The sequence below is a fragment of the Vipera ursinii genome (genome assembly GCF_947247035.1).
Source record: "Vipera ursinii genome assembly, chromosome: 4".
NCBI classification, from domain to species: Eukaryota; Metazoa; Chordata; class Lepidosauria; order Squamata; family Viperidae; genus Vipera; species Vipera ursinii.
In genome coordinates this window covers 90,631,276-90,651,214 of record NC_139514.1, presented here as the reverse complement: position 1 = coordinate 90,651,214, position 19,939 = coordinate 90,631,276, and the positions used below count along the sequence as shown (strand labels likewise).

The window sequence follows — 19,939 nt, the reverse complement described above, 5'->3', positions numbered from 1 at the left end:
GGCTCTGCCTTCCATGCCCGATTGGGCCTTGCTGGGGGCCCTGAAAAGGGCCTAAAGTTGCCCCAAAGAGGCGATGAAGAAGGAGAGATGCCTTGTTGATCACAGGGAGACAGCGGTCTCTCCATTCAATCCAAGGAAAGCCCTCTAGACTGGTCACACCTCTGCCGGTGGCCATTAGCTGCAAAAACAGAAGAACAAAAGCTTAATTAGTACACCGTAAACAGCATGTTTGGACTGGGTGAGAATATTGATCCTTCCTTTACTATTTTACAACTGAATTTTCTGGGAAGGGCTCCCAAGAATCTTAAAACCTCCAGATGTGAACAGAAGCGGCATTTTAATTTTTTTATGGGGGACAAAAATACATAATACTGAAGTGAAAGTAATACAAAGGTACAGTTTTAATACATCTGAAAGCTGAGATAAATTGTTAAGATTTTCTGTTTGGGGAAAAAATACTGAGGTGAAATATAAGAAGTATAAGAAATCAACCCTTTGTTTTAAGAATGGAAAATGGACTTTGAATAACATCTAGTGGTGGATTTGAATATAGCACTATAACTAGCTCCTTCGCTACTTGGTGAATTTCAGGTTAAGGGAGAACAGCTGGAAATAAAGGAAAATATTTTGGCATTTTTATCATCCTGACCTTATTGGACTATAAATACCTATTGAGCTTGGACTTTTAATTTCAAGAGCTAGTGGGAAAGAAAGGAAAATTTGACTTTTGAATACATCTGGCTCCAGGGAGGTTGAACATTTAGAACACTTGGAACATTGGGGATTACAACCTTGCCTGACTGATAATTTTCAGGATACCTGAGGCAAAGGACTACTATAAAATATTGCTATTAGGATGGATAAAGGTTATATATAAAGACCAGAAAACTACAGGAAATTCTGTTCCACTCTTACTGAGACTAGTGATACTAGAGGATTTCTAGGAATGATGCCTCAAGAAAAAACAAATACATGCTACAACAAATTCATCAAACAATTCTTGCACACAAAGAGGATATAAAAAGGAACCATAATGAGCCTAAAAATAACCTAAATGACATAAAGGACCAAATCTCCAAATTGAAGCTACAACTGGAAAACTCCCAGACAACAGCTACAAAGTATGAACAAATAAACCAGAAATTAGAGGATGAAGCAGATGAAATAGACCTAGAGATGGAGGAGATAGGAGAAGGGAAATATGGACTGCCATACAGAAATAAAATACTCCAAGACCTACCTATAACAATGAAAATACAAAAGACCTTTTACTCCTTTCTCAAAAATACACCTGATGACAAGGAAGAAGAGTCTATAAAATGGAACATAGAGCAGGCAGGGGAAATATTTAAGGAATGTGGATGGGTGGAGTTCCCCCCCTAAAAAAATCTACCTAAACTGTCTTTCTCATGCCAAGCAGCTTGCACAAAAATAGAAGATTCTTGGGCAATTTAATTGCCCTGTTCTGGAAAGCTGCTTGGCAAAGAAAGAAAGAGTTAAACTTAAAAAACACAGGATTTGATCTATCAGAGGGGGCATTATCTCTTTAATATACTTGTTCAAATATGATTAAAAGAACGGATGACCCTTAGATATAACTAGATTTCTATAATGGAAGAATTTAGAATTAACATAGTATTTTTTCCCTTTCTTTTGATATGGGAAATTTGAAAATAAGAGGAGGATTGGTATGAAAAAAATTTTTTAGCTATATAAATGTAATTAATATTGAGAAAGTCATAACTGACAAAGATATTTTAAATAACAGCATGAAAAACAGGATATTGACTTATGAATTGATATTATTGTTACTTCTATAATATTAGTAAAATATGATGAAGCTGTCTATACCTAATTTTGTATGCATTAATAGTACTAAGAACTATAATTGTTTAATGAGGGGAAAAGGAAAAAAATATGGGGAAGAAAGGAAGATCAAGAAAAAAATACTAGATTGTGCAGTATTGAATAGATTTATATTGACGAATTTAATGTTAAATATGTGAACTCAGACAACGTTTACTAAGCTTTAAAGGTTGTAACTTTTAAAAATTAATAAAATCTGAAAAGAGAAAAAAGTTACTAGCTACTAAAAACATGATAGTAATGCTATAGGGAATTTAAATGCAACATACAATATAAATTAAGTGTGATCTTAAATATTTTACATACCGGTATGTGGATGTACTTTTGGAATTTTGAGAATAAGCTGTGCATTCATGAGGAATTGTGAGTCTTGCCTACTAACTTTATGGATATGATGGTGAACATTTCCCATGATGAGGTTGCTCCCCACTGTATCCTATCCACCAGTCTAAAGGTAGTCATTATCATTCCAGTTCACTTATGTTTTATTCACAGATCTGGCCAGGTGGGCATACTTCTGAACAAAACAAAGTGATTCACCATTTTTGATTTTCCAATAAGCCTGCCGGGCTCAGAAGCATTTTAATAAACAAGATACTAAAGCCTGGTGATCTGCTTTGTAGTATGACAACTTCTCATTTAATTTTATTTCAAAAACTGTTCTTTCAAAAAATGTCAAGAGAAGTGTGTGTGTATGTGTGTGGGAATGCATACAGGTATTATGTGCTTATGATACTCCTAAATGATGGAGTACTTAATAAAATTGTGCTGGCAGAATAAGATTTGAAAAAAGAATCAGGAATGGGGAAATACTGTTTTAAATATCAAAGGTTATATTACATTTGTGTAATCAGTTAACAGCCAGCATTGTGGGTAAAGTTAGAGCTAAAATTCATTGTGACTTGATCCAGAAGTGGCAACACCCTCTTTGTTTGTTTTAGCTCATATACTTAGTTTGCAAAACAACATTTATAGTTGGAAAAGATTTAATATTAGAAAGGGGAGGGGGAAGGAAAAACAATATGAGAAAAACAGAAAAGGAGAAATGAGAGCCCTGTGGGATATGTGTTTGAATGACAGAAAGAAGTGAGAAGGGAATCTTATATAGGAGGATAGATTTTTGGTAAGGAACATTAAGTTATTTGGGAATATGTAAAGCTTTGTTAAAGAAAACTTTGGATTTTATTGTAAAAAATAACCATTTTACTTTTGTTTTAAAATACAGCAATGGTACTGTCAATTATCTACATAAGAACAAGCAGCCATATCAAGGGGAAAAGAGATTAGGATATTCTTCACTTCTGGAACAAAAACAGGCAAAGAAAGAAGGTGTTTGTAATGCAAAGGATTTTAAATGTGTGCAAAGAAGAACCTAACCTAGTTTATTCTTCTGTTTGCCAAAATTTAAATTTATGTTTAATTCAGAGGTCCTACTGTGTGTTATAGAGAAACGTTTTTATTAAGTGGTCATTGTTGTTGCGAACTTGTGTCCGGCCCATCGCGACCCCATGGACAACGTTCCTCCAGGCTTTCCTGTCCTAAGTGGTCATACTATATGCATATTTGAAATGCAAAAGACTTATGACAGAAAGTTTGGCATATTTTCTAAGTGGCATTCCACAGCTTGTAATAAAAACTGGACAATGAGTGTAACTGGATTTATTTCACTATGGGTACTGGCCTTACTGTTTTGCTGCCAATTAATAACCCATGCCGAACATGAAGACATAGTGAAACATGCAATAAAGCTGCATCGTGGAAGAGGAGTTCCTATTACTCAAAAGAAACAGTGGCTTATAGAAAACTGCAGAAAATTATCTGGACTTCTACATCAGAAGAATGTGGTTCTCAACAAACTGAAAAGTGCAATAAGAGCAGTGGAAAAGGATTCGGGATTGTCATTTGAAGAGAGGACTTTTCAGGTTCACACATTCGAAATTTTTCAAAAAGAATTAAATGAAAGCGAAAATTCAGTCTTTCAAGCAATCTATGGGCTCCAAAGAGCTCTGCAAGGCGATTACAAAGATGTTGTAAACATGAAGGAAAGTAGTCATCAGCGGCTGGAAGCTTTGAGAGAGGCTGCAATAAAGGTAAGCTCTTTGGGACCTTCAAACTGTAATGTTTTACAAAGATGAAGCATGAACAAAATAGCTAAAATCAAAGCTGAAGATGGTGTTTTGCATACATTCAACATTGCTTTCCTTTTAGAAAGGATTTATAAGTGAACGATTATAAAAGCCTTTTAGTTCTGCTATCTGAAAGAACTCTGTTCAACTTCAGCTAACACGTCCTTCATTTTGTCTTTTCTGGCTTGGCAAAGGAAGGAAGCATCTTCCTCATATTCATATGCGTGGTTTTCTCACATTAGACTACAGCATAATATAATGGTTTGCTAGGCTATTTGTCTTATCTCCCACAACTATATACAACACAATAAAAGTATGCAATCCAAGCTGAGCTGCTTTGGGGAGAAAACAGAGTACAAATATATACCGTTGTGACAGGAGAAAGAATATATCTTTTTGTGTGCTTTCTCTGTTTTAAATTAGATAGCTCTTTCTCATCTTTAAAATGATATTTTAGAAATCTAAAGTATCACCCAGTTTTATTAAGTAGTTTGATGCTACTATAATAGCTGAAGGTACAGAAAAGCTTTCTTCAGATTTTTCAAAAGTCAAAAATTTTCATTAAAGTCAAAATTTGACAAAGCATTTTGAGCTTTGAGTAACCATTCACCTTTTAATGTATTTTGACAGGAGGAAACAGAATATGTTGAACTTTTAGCAGCAGAGAAGCATCAAGCTGAAGCCTTGAAAAACATGCAGCATCAAAATAAAAGTCTTTCTATTCTTGATGAGATTCTTGAAGATGTAAGAAAAGCAGCTGATAGGCTAGAAGAAGAAATAGGAGAACATGCCTTTGATGACAACAAGTCAGTAAGTTTATTTAGAAACTGGTTTTCTAGCTGTAAATGAGATAATTTGTCTACATATTATTTTCTCATTCCCCCCCCCTCCCAAACAAGTTTCTGGAAAGAGAGCAATTATTCTATTCCTTGTTGGAATGTAATTTTTAAAAGATTATGAAGTGTGGAGGAATACCAAAAAAAATCAAAATATGTACTGCTCAAAAAAAATAAAGGGAACAGAAAATAAGACATCCTACTATTAAATACAGTACATTGTGTTGTTTGTGTTCCCTTTATTTTTTTGAGCAGTATATTTCAGCACTATGAGGAGTAGCATAGCTGCACTATTCTGTGTTAACTATAATAAATAACACAGTTACATATCCTAAGGTTGAGAATATATGCAGTAAAATAGATATTCAAGGGTAATGTTACAGGCTAGAATATATGATAAAGCATATAAACTGAAAATATAAATTCTGCAGTGACTGTGCTTATATATATTTGAAAAGTATTGCATTCTAAAGCAATAGATGCATAGTCTGCATACTTAAATAGTTTTCATTGTTTTTCCTGTTTAAAAAATTCTCAGAAGACAATGTGGTAAAAGGGATTTTTTTTAAAAAAAGTTTATCTTCCATATTCAGCAAAAGTCTTCTGATGTATTTTTATTTCTCAGCAGGCTCTCTGAATCCTCAAAAGTCTGCTTAGTCAGTTCTTTGTGGGACGAAAAACAGGGAAAGAAAATAAAGCAATATTTGTAAATAGGAATCTCAGTCTTATGACACTTGAGTTTTGCCTTAAATAAATGAAACATTACAATTTTATTTCATTGGCAGGTGAGAGGAGTTAATTTTGAAGCCGTTTTAAGAGTAGAAGAGGATGAAGCAGATCCCAAAAGAAATATTTCAAAAAGGGAAGTTGAAGATGATTTGGGTTTAAGTATGCTTATTGATTCACAAAACAATCAGTACATTCTTACAAAGCCCAGAGACTCAACCATTCCACGTGCTGACCATCATTTTATAAAGGTAAGCTGCTATAAAGAGATGAAGAATATTAAAAATCTATCGTCTATACATTTCTCTTTCAATGATACAATAATAGAAGTTTCAACAGAAGAAAACTGATTCGACCATGACAAAATTTTGTGGTGCGTCAAGAATTCTCGATTACTGAATTCATCTCATTACTATCTTCATTGATGTGCATTGTTATTTTAAGAGAAACATATGGGAAATAAGCAATAAAATTTGTCTTAAGTTCATAAACTACTGAATTTTGGCTGGATATGATAGAAAACAAGTATTCTGATCTTTGTTTCTTTGACAGTCCAGGAATATTTATGTAAGTTGCTATTACATAACTGCATATAATCATAATTCTCCTGGACTCAGCTTGATCATTCACTGGGGGGGCATATTTAATAAGAAATCTGGATTTAGCTATCAAAATATATTTGCAATAAGATATGGATGCAACAAGCAGGTACACTTGATGCATTTAAATATATATTTGAATAATTTGGATTATATATAATGAAAAGAAACAACTTTACTGTTAAATGTATTATTGATGCCATTGGATAGATAATTTGATGTACTAAAGTACAAAAAATTCAAAATTTTATATTTATTTTAATAAAGACAGCAGTTTGATTTTTAGTCTGTAGCCTCAAAAATATGTTTACTTCGAAGGCAGGAAAATACACTTTAAGTTGCCTTTGATACAGGTTGGTCAACAGGTCCTAGTTTTCATTGAAATTTCTGTAGATAATCTTCCTCTATATCTAAGAAAGTGACGTGACATTCTTTGTTGACAATCTTGTCAGCGCTCCTATTAAAACATGCACAAGATGAGATCCACTTTGTTCAGCATTCACAGAAGAGGCCTAGGAAGAACAGAAGCTACCAAGCATTTCTTCAGAGGTCATGTCAGTCCTTGGCTAAACTCCTTCCTAGGTGCACTTCTTTTTCATTTTGGGAAAGCCAACTCCAAATGAAGCAGATATTTTTATGCAAAAGAACAAAAGAATTTATTTTCCATGTTGTTCTGTATGATGAATCCAGTGGCATCGTGATAGTGCTTAAATTATTACATAATTCCTTCAGTTAAATTTTGTCCCCTGACCACCTGGGTGAAGTAGAGAGCTAAATTTACAGTATATTGTAATAAATCACCAAAGTATGACCCAAATCACTTCATTTCAAAATCTTTTAGCTAGTTTCACAAATAGCAAGAAATGATATCCTGGGGTTTCTATACTTACTTTAGAACCATGTTCTCCAATTTTCATGTCTTCCAGATATGGAGATTTCAATTCCCCAAATTCTCTTTAATTACCATTGCTGGCTGAAGAGGTCTAGGAATTGAAATACAGCTATCTAGAAAATGTCAAGTTTGGGAAAGATTGAATTTAAGATAAATTCCATTGTTTCCTGCAGGAAAGCCCATCCAAAATTTACTCTCTCTCCCCCATCTAATAAAACTGTCCAGTCAGTTTAATTTTTTGTAACTTTCAGTTGGGTGAAATGGTACATCATAGGCCAACATTTTTTTGAATCAACATACAACAAATGAGCTAATTTATAGAATGAGTCCAAAGTCAGGACCCATGATTTGCATGGATTGAAATTTGGCAAAGTTGTGACCATTTTACTGCTGCTACACTGCTGTGTTACTGCAGTCAGCTGCAGTCACATGATTATCATTTGTAACACTCCCTGTCAGCTTCTTGCAAAGAAAGTCAGTAGGGAAGGTGGCAGGAAATTGGGAAGTCCCATTGTTTTTTAATCCACCCATGATCATTCTATTACATAAGGATATATCTCTGAAATAATGACCCAACAGGTCACAGGTTAAAGTCTCAAAGTCCCAGGAACAACATAACCCTAAAATATGTTCAGTAATGAACAATGATGAATTGTTAGTGAATTACTTTTCCCCCAGGATGGATTGCATTGATTGCTTGGGTCTTTTCAGCAGTGGTGTATTTTTATTTTATTCATTAGGATATTGTGACAATAGGAATGCTGTCTTTGCCTTGTGGTTGGCTATGCACAACAATAGGATTGCCAACAATGTTTGGCTATATTATTTGTGGAGTACTTTTGGGGCCATCAGGTTTAAACAGTATAAAGGTAAGAGTATATTTGGGGGTGGTATTTGTTTTTAAGTTAAGTATCAGAATGCATTTAAAAATATATTTGTAAGAAATAAGCTACTCGGGAATTTAAATGGACAATTCTATGTGACAATATTAGAAAATAAACTTTTTCTATGTTTCAAGGAATAAGAATTGAATGAGATGAAACTGAATGTTTGATTATAGGTAGTCCTCGACTTAAACCATTTTTTAGCGATCATTCAAAGTTACCACGGCACTGAAAAGTAACATGACTATTTTTTCAAACTTATAACCGTTGCAGCAATCCCATGGTCATATGATCAAAGTTTGGAAGTTTGGCAATTGGCTCATATTTATGACAGTTGCAGTATCCCAGGGTCATGTGATCACTTTTTGCGACCTTCTGACAAGCCAAATCAATTGGGAAGCCAGATTCACTTAACAACAATGGTACTAACTTAACAAGTGCAATGATTCATTAAACAGCTGTGGCAAGAAAGGTGGGGTAGAATTCACTTAACAACTCTCTTGTTTAAAAACAGAAATTTTGGGCTCAATTTTGGTCTTAAATCGAGGATTACCTACAATAAGTATTTATTATTTGAATATTAGGAATTAGCCAATATTCATCCAAAATTAAAAAGGAAATTATCTTAAGCAATGAATATATTTTTATTTTTTTTTATTCCAAAAAAGGATTTTTTAAATAACCACTAATTTCAGTAACCATATAAGGACTCTTTAATTAAGAAAATGTTTTATCTAATGTAATTTCCCTATTTAATTCCAAAGTATATCATTCCATTTTAAAAAATATGTCTTGTTAATAGTAAGCACTAGCAAATAAGGTAGCATATTTGGCCATTATATAATTTGTAAAAATTTATTACAGAATACATATAGTGCTTGACTTTCAACCATTTGTTTAGTGACTACTTGAATTATAACAGCACTGAAAAAAGTGACTTACGATCAGTTTTCACATTTATGACTATTGCAGCATCCCCAGGGTGACATGATCAGAATTTGAGTACTTGGTAACTGGCATGTACTCCATTGTCCTGGAGTCATATGATTACCATGTGACCTTCCCCGCTAACTTCCAACAAGCGAAATCAATTTGGGGAAGCCAGATTCGCTTAACGACTGCATGATTCATTTAACAACTGCAGTGATTTGCTTAAAAACTATGACAAAAAAGATCCTAAAATGGGACATCTCACTAAACTGCCTTGCTTAGCAGTGGAAATATTTGGCTCAACTGTGGTTGTAAGTTGAGAACTACCTGTACATCAAATATGGCTACTATGATTAGATTTTTTTTTGTAGGAATTCAGTCCAATTGAATATTTTAAGCAACTGTTATAATAAGATTGTAGCATACTGAATAGAATATTTTTTCAGTCAATTGTGCAGGTAGAGACATTAGGAGAATTTGGTGTATTCTTCACACTGTTCCTGGTTGGTCTGGAATTTTCTCCTGAAAGGCTAAGAAAGGTATTGTTCCATGAAACCTATGTACATTATCACTATAAATTGATATTAAATATGATACCTAGCATATCTGGAAGAGCATTAGACTCATGTCCATTGATACCTGGTTTTCAAAATGAAGGATTTGTTTTGCATTGTCTTATTAGAAGCTATTTGGTGTAGTGGTTAAGGCCATCAAGCTAGAAACTGGGAGACCATGAGTTGTAGTCCCGCATTAGGCATAAAGCCAGCTGGATGACCTTGGACCAGTCGCTTTCCTTTGGTCTTGCCAAGAAAATTGCAGGGACTTGTCCAGGCAGTTTCTTCCATTCTTCTGAATGGAAGGAAAAAAAGTGTCATATAAGCACGGATATAAGTCAAAATCTGAAATCTAGTGGCACAGATAAACAGAGTCCTTGTCAAATTAGTAGGATCTTAGCAAAAGAGAAAGTTTAAGAAAATTAAAATTGACAGTAAAAAGTAGGTTGGGTCTAATTAAAAGAATCTGCAAACAGAAGGATGTTTTCTATATATTACAAGGATATGATTTAAATGGAACTCCCTTTGGGCTGAGATGAGAACAGATTTTTGAAGCACAGTGAGAAGTGATGTTGGGAGGAGTTTTTTTATGGGAAAAAGGGCAGAAGTTCTTTTCATGTATCACTAAACTCAAGCTTCCTCAACTGTAAACCGCTGAGATTTTTTATGGAAATTTGGCAATGTATGTATGTACTGTATGTATGTATGTATTAATGGATGTTGTGCCCTGTGGACATGTAGATTTTAGTTCCCAGACTTTCTCAGGTAATTTTCAAGAATTCTGGCAGTTACAGTATGTCCACAAATCTAGAAGACATCAAGGTTGCTCATGAGGCTGCTCACAAGTTTTGATTGTAGGCTGGCTATGATTTTTCAAGAAATATTACTGATTAAGAAAATAACACATTTTTTTCATTTGTATTTTAAGTGCACTTACATGTGGCACATATTGCAGCATTGCTATTATTCCGAAATTTCAGGATCCAAATGTTGGACCTGAATATAGTAGTATTTTAGGACAAAGCTATAATGATGATAGTAATACATAGAAGGTTTGAATACTGATTATTACCAAAATAGACTGCTATGGTTAAGGCTATGACTAGAAGAAAAACTTTCTTAACATTGTAGCCTTATTTTCTCTTGGCAATGATAGATTTCTTTGAACCTTTATAATAGCTTGAACATCTTTGACTTTTCACTGATATACAGATATCCAAACTTTGTATCAATGAAGAAAAAAAGGTGTTGGACTTCATGCTGTTTGGTACTTTTAATATCTACAAACATTGGCAACAAAAGTAATTTTGAAACTCAAAAGAACTTTTGGCGTCTTAAATAGTTGCACATTTTTTCTAACCAAATTGTAGTATTCAGTTGAAAATAATATTAGAAAAATGCTAAAATTCAATTCTATATTACAATTATTTTTAAAGGTATGGAAAATATCTTTGCAAGGACCTTGCTACATGACACTCCTGATGATTACTTTTGGCTTACTCTGGGGGCATTTGCTACAAATCAGAGCAACTCAGAGTGTTTTCATTGCTACTTGTTTATCATTATCAAGCACACCGTTGGTATCTAGATTCCTTGCAGGGAGTGCTCGCGGAGATAAAGAAGGTAAGTCCAGTGCAACTTCTTTATTAGAATGCAAATATAGGCACATATACAATTTTTTAAAAAGTGATGTAAATAGTATTTTTGAAATTTTTTGCTGTAGAAAAGTGCTTTTAATTGACAACTTTCAAATGTTATGTTTTGAACATGAATGCTCTTAGTTATTTCAGTCACATATATTTCTTTTAGCCAATCTATCAGTTGACCACACTTTATGTGAAGAATACTTTGGGTTAATGTTTGGTGACACCAAACCTCTATGTTCTGAATTATTGAGATCAGTAATTCATGAGGTAATATATATTCCTTTTATATGGTAAACATATTTCTTGATCGTCTTTTGTACTAAATATTGTCAGCATTTGTGTAATTGAAGCATTATGTTTTAAACAGTACCAAGATTGATAATTTTGCAAATATATCATGTAAATAATCTTCATAAGCTCAAATTAATATAATAATGCATATAGTTTTACATTTAGTGAATCTTTATTTTTTTTCTCTGGCAATGGCAAAAATTTAAAGTACGGTAATACAGTAATGAAACTAAATTGTAGGTCATAGATATGACCGAAAAAGGATTCTTCACTTCTTCTGTAGTACTGAAAGCTGGAGTCAGTCAATTAAGGTGAATAATGAAAAGTCCAGTCCAGTCCAGTCCATATACTCACTTTCTTCAAAGACATTTGGTTGAACTTTATGTATTTTCCATGAGAAGAAACTGGAAATGGTTATATTGAAATGGTTCTATAGTTATCTTCTATGTCTCTCACATTTGTGTCAAGAAATTGTCTGTTTACTTTCTGAAGACTTAAGATTCCTCCTATCCATTGAAATATCTACAGGTGGAGAATGAATTGTAAAATTTGTATAATTACACATGAAGCTTTTGGCTTGTCATAGAAATCTTATGATGAAAGAGTAGTTAGATAGCAGAGAGGAAGATACCTATTGCTACAGAGGCAGGTGGGCTATTTTCTTGCCTGTTCACTTCTGACTGCTACGATAGATTGTGGCATTAAAGTAAGAGATGTTTTTATTCTTCTTTAGGAAAAGGGAAGACAAAACTGAAGTATGACAAGAATGAATCACTCCTTATTTGTCATGTACGAGGGCAATTCAGAAATAAACCTGTTTGGTTATCAATGACAGACACAGATACAGAACTTTTATTATACACATTAGAAAACTACAACATTACTTTTTGACATACCGTAATCGCCATTCCAGTTGAGGCACTTGTCATAACATCTTACAAGGTTTGAAATTCCTTAATAGAAGTCGCTCGATGCCAAATCTATACGGGGGGTGTGTGATCAAAAACATCCCAACAGAACTGCTTCAAAAGTTCTTGGGTGCGTCTAGCAGTGTGCAGGGGAGCAATATCATGAACCAACACCACATCGGAAGTCAGCATACCCCAATGCTTGTTATAGATGGGTTTTTGTAACGTTTCACAATAGACTTCTGAATTGATGGTCGAACCACGCTTCATGAAATTCACTAGCAGTACTCCTTTGGCATCTTCACCTTTGGCGGGATTTTCTATGGCAGGGTTCATTTTCAATTGATATAGAGGACGAGTTAACTGCAACACAACCTTCTTCCACTCCTCACTGCCTACTGAACTACGGTGCATGGCACCATAGGACGGGCGTCACTATCTCTGCCTATTTCTTGCACATGCTCAAAGGGAGGTTTATTTCCAAATTGCCCTCATATTTTTATCTTTATTTATTTATTTATTTATTATTTATCAAATATCTTTGATACATTGTAGAAAAATATACAGCCTAGGATAGCTTTTGGAAGCATTAACAGATTACAGCATGTAAATTGGAATAGAAATAGGTCTCAAAATCTGAGGAATGGAAGCAGGCATCTCCTTTTATGGTATTTCTGCATCCTGAAAGGGGCACCCATATCAGCATTTTAAATAAATGAAATAAAATAAGTTTTTAAACATGTACAGAGTATTAAAACTCAGCTTCCTTGAGAGCAAGGGAATAAAAGGTGATTGATTTTTGAATTCTGAAAGTCACACATACTAAATACTGACATTTATATGATCAGTTAATTTTGAAAGTTACATGATCAGTTAATTTGAAAGTAGACAATTCTTGTTAATGAAATGTTAAGTTTCATATTCCAGTGAATGTTTCTTGCCTAACAGGTGAAATCGATTATAGCAGTGTTCTCCTGGCAATGTTGGTGATGCAGGATGTACAGCTTGGCTTATTCATAGCTGTGATGCCAACTTTTATTCAAGCTGGATTTGGTACACATTCCAGGTAATAAAGCTAAGTTGTTACTTTGTTCATTACATTTTTATCTTGATATTTTGGAAAAAAAAACCTTGGATAATATATTTGTAGCATTTATTTTTTTATATACATTGCTTCATATTTATGAATCAATTTGCTATCAATCTTCAGATCCCATGAGACAAAGTCTTGGGGAACTATGATACTGTTAATTCTTGCAAAAAAGTAAAAAGGGGAGGCATTAAAGTAAGAATAATCAATACTAAAAGTGAAGATGGAGCATTGCAAAAATGAGAGAAACTAAGTCCACAAGTCATAAAAGAGCCAAGGTTGCCTACCCCTTACCTAGGAGAAAGAATTCTTGAATCAAATCTAGAAAAAATCAGCATTGCTAAAAAAAATCACTTGATATTGTGGAAACATTTATATAAGCTGACATGCCAGTCAATGAAAAACCTAAGCTGCAAGACACCCCCTGAAGATTTAAGAAATAGATGAACTTTTACAAGCAGATCTAGATGCACTGATGTGGCCAGATCACAGCTACAGTGAAGTCTGGTTACTAGTGTTATGTTGCTGGTATTGAAAAAAGGGTTCTTCAATTTATAAGGGTTCAGACAGTTTTAGACGAACATTAAAAAATATTTTAATATTTAATATTTGGTACAGTTCAGAGCTACCTAATTCCTGAAGGCATTGGGGGCTTATATTTTAAAAAGTATGAACAATACTTTTGGAATGCTTCAAATTCCCAACACTGGAGATTTTAAAGAAAAGATTGGACAACCATTTGTCTGAAATGGTATAGAGTTTCCTGCTTGTGCAGGGGGTTGGACTAGAAAACCTCCAAAGTCCCTTCCAACTCTGTTATTCTGTTATAAAAAGAAAAAGAAACAGATCATAAATGTCTGGAAGACAGGCTTTAATGTACGAGTAGTCCTTGAGTTATGATTGCAGTTGGGACTGGGATTGTCTTTGCTAAGGTGTATGATCATAAAGCATGATATCACATGACTGCATTGATTAACAATGGTGATCCAGGCAGTCCTGGTTGTCACATCATTAAGTGGGAGTCCCAGGTAAGAAATGTTGGGGTGCTATGGTGGGGGGGAATCGCCCTGGAAGGCTCAGCATAGATCACATGTGAGCAATTGCAGGGAGGCTCAAGAAAGAAGGATTCAGGTGCATGCATGTGAGCACAGGAGATCCAGGAAGGGTGCAGAGTGCATGTATGCACCCACAGGGAGGCCCAATCTGCCCTGCTGGCTTCCTCATTGATTTTGCTTGTGGAAAGCAAAAGTGAAGATGGGTAGGTCACAAATGGCGATCATAGGAACCATGGAATGATACAGTCTTTCTAAATGCAAGCTGGTTGCCAAGTACCCAAAAAGGTGATCTTGGGGGCACTGTCACAGCTGGAACTTCAAGGACCAGTTATAAATTTCTTTTATTGTTCACAACTTCGAACAATCACTGCATGTGTATCAGTAAGTGAGAAGAACCATATGAACCAAAGCAAAACAGAAATTGTCAAAGTGGAAATGAAGCATAGTAAATTATATACTGTATTTTAGGAATATGTAAAGTCACCTGGATAGCAAAAGGCTACTTTCTCAGATGATTTCATATTATTCGTGTCTAGAGACTGTAAAACTAATGGAATGGAAATGACACTAATGATAACCCAAGCAACACCATTAATGAATTAGTTGATATTTAATAACTATCAATGTTGTTTTGGTATATAACTTAGCATATGGACAATGGACGAAGATACAAAGGAATTATATGGCAAATGCTAATGGGTGATAGGAAAGCAAAAGTTAGAGAAATGGAGGAGCCTCAATTACAGAAATATTTGGATTATTAAACATAGTAGTGCAGAAGGTAGTGTAATGGATTTGTTTATATAATAATATTTATGGTCTATACCTCCTTTGAGCAACATGAAGGCATACACTATACTTGGACATTACCAGATGGATAACACTGGAATCAAGTGGATGAAATAATGGGGGGGGGGGGAAAGTAAGTAGTGTGATCCAATAGGCTACAATAGATATAGACTGTGAAACAGATCATGCTTATGCTGGTGTCACATGTAATGGTTAAACTTAGAAATTTAAAGCGAGTAGGTATACTACCAAGATATGATTTAACAGGACATACAGTGATGTAATCAGGCTAGTTTCAAAAAGTCAAAAAATCAGCTAAAATAAGTTGGAAAATGAGAGAGGATTACTTTTGCTTTGTTGATTACAGTAAGGTTTTGTTGTGTAATGGATAGAATGTGTGAGCCTAACAGGTATGTCAGAACACCTAACGTTGATTTCCAGATTGAGAAATTCAAGAGACCATTATGTAAATAAGCAGCTGTAAATTTCCCATTTTCTGCGAAGAAGGCTGCCTCATTAGGTTGCTGTCAGGAACAGAATAAAAAAGTCTGTCCGCTAGTGTTCATAAAGATGTATTTGTTCTCAATTGGAAATAGTTCAGTTGCTAGAATTCTTGTAATCTCAACCATCTTAATAAATCCTGCTAAAATGAACTTTTGAGAATTGCAGTTGAGAAGAGACAGCTACAGTAAAATTTGAAACTGAAAAACAAAAACTGAAAAACAACAGAATAGAGAAGGTTCGCCCAGGTTCGCCTGGTGCGCCAGTTGCGGCCCTATCTAAGCCGGGATGATCTATGCACGGTCACTCATGCGCTCGTGAACTTTCGACTAGACTACTGCAACGCTCTCTACATGGGGCTGCCCTTGAGGACCACCCGGAAGCTCCAACTGGTACAGAATGCAGCCGCGAGAGTTGTGTTGGGAGTCTCCCGATACTCCCACGTTACACCTCTGCTCCGTGAGCTGCATTGGTTACCAGTTGCCTTCCGGGTGAGATTCAAGGTACTAGTAATGGTATTCAAAGCCCTACATGGCAGGGGTCCGGAGTACCTGAGGGAACACCTGCTGCCGGCATCGACTTCCCTCCGCCCTGTGCGTTCCCACAGAGAGGGTCTCCTCAGGGTGCCACCGGTCAGAGAATGTCGATTGGTGGCCCCCAGGGGGAGATCCTTTTCTGTGGGCGCCCCGGAGCTATGGAACCAGCTACCGGTTGAGCTCCGGACGGCGCCCAACCTTCGCTCCTTTCGCCGCGAGCTAAAAACATACTTTTTTGAACAAGCTGGCCTGGCCTGATGAGGGGATTGGGGGGGAGGTTTGCTACTGTTTTTTATTAGGTTTTAATGATGTATTTTAGTATGTGGGCATTTATTTAATCTTGTTTTAACTTTTGTAATTTGTATTTTTATTCTTGCCCTGTTCACCGCCCTGAGTCCTTCAGGAGAAGGGCGGTATAGAAATAGTATTAAATAAATAAATAAATAAAAATGCATATTATCTCTATATTGTTATCTTATTCAGTGAATACAATGACAGGAAGGGAATAAATGGAATTAAAAACAAATTAGAAGGGCAAAATACTAACAAGTAGGGAGATACAGGCAGTACCATTTTATTAACTGAAGCTGAGAGGAGCTTATAATGAAAATGAAAAATCTGACTTAGTGTTAAATATTAAACAGATATAATGTCACTCTATGTGCTTAGTTAATTTATTAAGGACTTCAAAAAAATGGAAGCAGTACTTTTGTTTTCCTGGCCTCAAAAAACAATAAAGAAGGGATCGCGTGGCAAAGTAAAAAGGAGACTGCCTTTTCTCTAAAGAGGATGGCTAACTTAAAAAAAATGAGGATATTTCAGTAACAGCAAAGATCAGACTAGTTTGCACAGCTTTGAGTTGTATGCCAGTTGCACCCATTCCTGGATCAGAAGATTGCTCAGTCACTCATGCCCTGATTACCTTCTGAGTGGATTGTTGTGATATGCTGTACATGGGTCAACCTTGAAGAGTATCCAGAAGCTCAGCTGATGCAGAATGTGATGGTGTGGGCAGTTATGTGTTCCCCTAGAAGGCGCACATTACACACCTACTCTGTAAGCTCACTTTGCCAGTTTGCTTCCAGGTCCAATTCAAGATGCTGATTTTGACTTTTAAAACTCTTCATGGCATGGGCCAGATTATTTGAGGTACCGCCTCTTGCCAATTACATCTCTCCATCCCATTACATCCAAGAGAAGAGGTATGTTGTAGATCTCATCCACTAAGAAGTTATATCTGGCAAGACCCATGAGTTGGGTCTTTTCTGTTGTGGCATTCACCCTTATACACCTCCCCCGCCCACAGGTGAGATTGGCCCCTTCTGCCATCCTTCTGGAAATCCTTCAACTGTTTCATCAGCCCTGGGGATCTCAAGGGAATGGTGATCCTAAAGTGGCTTCACGGTTCATAATATACAATGCTTTTGCTTAGCCTTTTTAAATAGTATCAGTGTTTTTAATGGTAGAGTGTTTTAATATTGTTACTTTATGGTTTTATTGTATGCCACAAACAGCCACATTTTGTGAAACAGATAGCCATATTAATGTGATTGATGGATAGATAAATAAAGCAATGGTCTCTTGACTAATCAAGTTTGTGCTCCTGTTAATGAATCCCAAGTTAGTATTTGCTTTTTAACCACTGCATCTCTCTAGTTTGTGTTCGTAAGGAGACCTGGATCTTTTGTACATGTATTATTGCCAAGGTAGAAATTCCCAATCCTATACCTGTACCTTAACATATTTTTCTCACACAAATGCAGAACTTTACATTTCTCCCTGTTAAATTCCATCCAGTTGATTTCAGTTCATTGCTCAAATATGTCAAGATATTTTTTGATTTTGTTTTCATCTAAAGCAGGGGTGTCAAACTCAATTTCATTGAGGGCCGCATCAGCATTGCAGTTGCCCTCAGGGGGCCGGGTGGGTATGGCCATGGTGGGCGTGGCCTACTGGGTGGGCGTGGCTAGAGTGTGTATGGCGTACTGGGTGGGCATGGCCAGCTCTACATCATTCGCATCAAGGGTGCCTATGGGGGCCTGGGTAGGAGTGGGACAGATCTGAGGGTTTCTGGGCCAAGGCAGTGGGGGCCGTTCCCTCACTGTTTCCAGGATGGCTTCGCGGGCCACATGAAACCACTTCGCGGGCCAGATCCGGCCCCCAGGCCTTGTGTTTGACATGTCTGATCTAAAGCATTAGGTACCCCTCTGAGATTTGTGTCATCTGAATTTTTTGTTATTGTCCTACATCCTACATCCTAGTCATTCATGAAAGTGAAAAACAGCACAGGATCCAGGATAGAATACTGTGGCATATAGTTAGGAAATATTTAGTATTTCCTTGGGGTAGGGTGAATTATTTATTTGTCAAGGTAAAAAGAAGTAGAAAGGGAAGGCTATATTTGAGATAGATGCAAGTTTCAAGATTACAGGACTGTCTCTGGAAAAGCTACAAGTTATTCCTGGAGATAGGAATAGTTTTTATATATTTTTATTTATATTCGATGTACAACAGTTCATTTAGTGACCATTCAAAGTTACAACAGTGCTGAAAAAAGTGACTTATGACCATTTTTCACCATTGCAGCATCCTCATGGTCACATGATCAAAATTCAGACGCTTATCAACTGACTCATATTTATGATAGTTGCAGTTTGCCTGGGGTCATGTGATCAGCTTTTGTGACTTTTTCACACCCCAGATCAATGGGGGAAGCCAGATTCACTCAACAGCCATATTACTAACTTAACAATTGCAGTGGTTCACTTAACAACAGTGGCAAGAAAGGTTGTAAAATGGGGCAAAAATCACTTAACAGATGTCTCACTTAACATAAATTTGGAGCTCAGTTGTGGTCGTAGGCTGAGGATTATCTGTATTATTATTAAATGTCAAATCCAACTCAGTAATATTCTTTGATAAAAGTACAAAATCAGTTACATCTTAAACACTCCTCTGAAATCAAGGTTTTTCTTTTAGAGTAAAATGATAATATACATATATATTTGATACCACATTTGTAATATAATAAATTGAACAATTTAGAATCATGACATTGATACTGGCTTTTTTTCTTTTTCTAGCATCATCAAAGAAATACTAAGAATATTGATGCTGATTGGACAAATCCTCTTCTCCCTGGCTGCTGTACTGCTTATATGTCTTATTTTGAAGACTTACCTGATAGGACCCTACTACCGCAAGTTGCATATAGAAAGCAAAGGAAACAAAGAAATTCTAGTTCTAGGGATATCTGCTTTTATGTTTCTTATGTTAATGGTAATTTTTACAAATATTTATATTTTTGATGTACTTCTTATATAGTAATTTATTATATTTGAAAACTTACAATAACTGTAGATGAAAATACAGCTTTCAGTCATAGACGCTAAATCTACAGGAGGATGAAAACTGTTGACAAACATCTGGCATCTAATAATTCCCAGTTTGATTATATTAATGCATTGTATTGCATATTGCATATTTATAAATAAATGTGAATTCTTACAAATTGGGTATGATAATCAGTGGCCCAAGTTATTAATACCTTGCTGATCTTGAAAAGCTAGGCAGGGTTCAACCTGGCTAGAATTTAGATGGGAAATCACCAGAAAAGAAGCTGCAGGAGTTAAACTGGGCTAGGACACCTTGACTTCAATTATTTATTAATTTGCTGAGTATTTTACCACCCATTCCCCCCAAAATGTATG

The 19,939-nt window shown here is 35.6% G+C and overlaps 1 protein-coding gene across 4 annotated transcripts in view; it reads left to right on the top strand.

The window, feature by feature from the left end:
* The window catches only part of TMCO3 (transmembrane and coiled-coil domains 3), a 28,154-nt gene that overhangs the window by 1,570 nt on the left and 6,645 nt on the right, over positions 1 to 19,939 (top strand). For 3 of the 4 annotated variants that reach the window (XM_083363118.1, XM_083363119.1, XM_083363117.1), the window contains 8 exons: positions 3,092 to 3,956; positions 4,623 to 4,802; positions 5,614 to 5,805; positions 7,786 to 7,914; positions 9,306 to 9,398; positions 10,850 to 11,036; positions 13,207 to 13,324; positions 19,313 to 19,508. In XM_083363118.1, the coding sequence (XP_083219244.1) occupies positions 3,375 to 3,956; positions 4,623 to 4,802; positions 5,614 to 5,805; positions 7,786 to 7,914; positions 9,306 to 9,398; positions 10,850 to 11,036; positions 13,207 to 13,324; positions 19,313 to 19,508 (1,677 nt within the window). In that variant the 5' untranslated portion in view covers positions 3,092 to 3,374. Of the gene's footprint in view, positions 1 to 2,677; positions 3,957 to 4,622; positions 4,803 to 5,613; positions 5,806 to 7,785; positions 7,915 to 9,305; positions 9,399 to 10,849; positions 11,037 to 13,206; positions 13,325 to 19,312; positions 19,509 to 19,939 lie in introns of those variants that run through there. The other variant, XM_083363120.1, reaches the window with a different exon arrangement.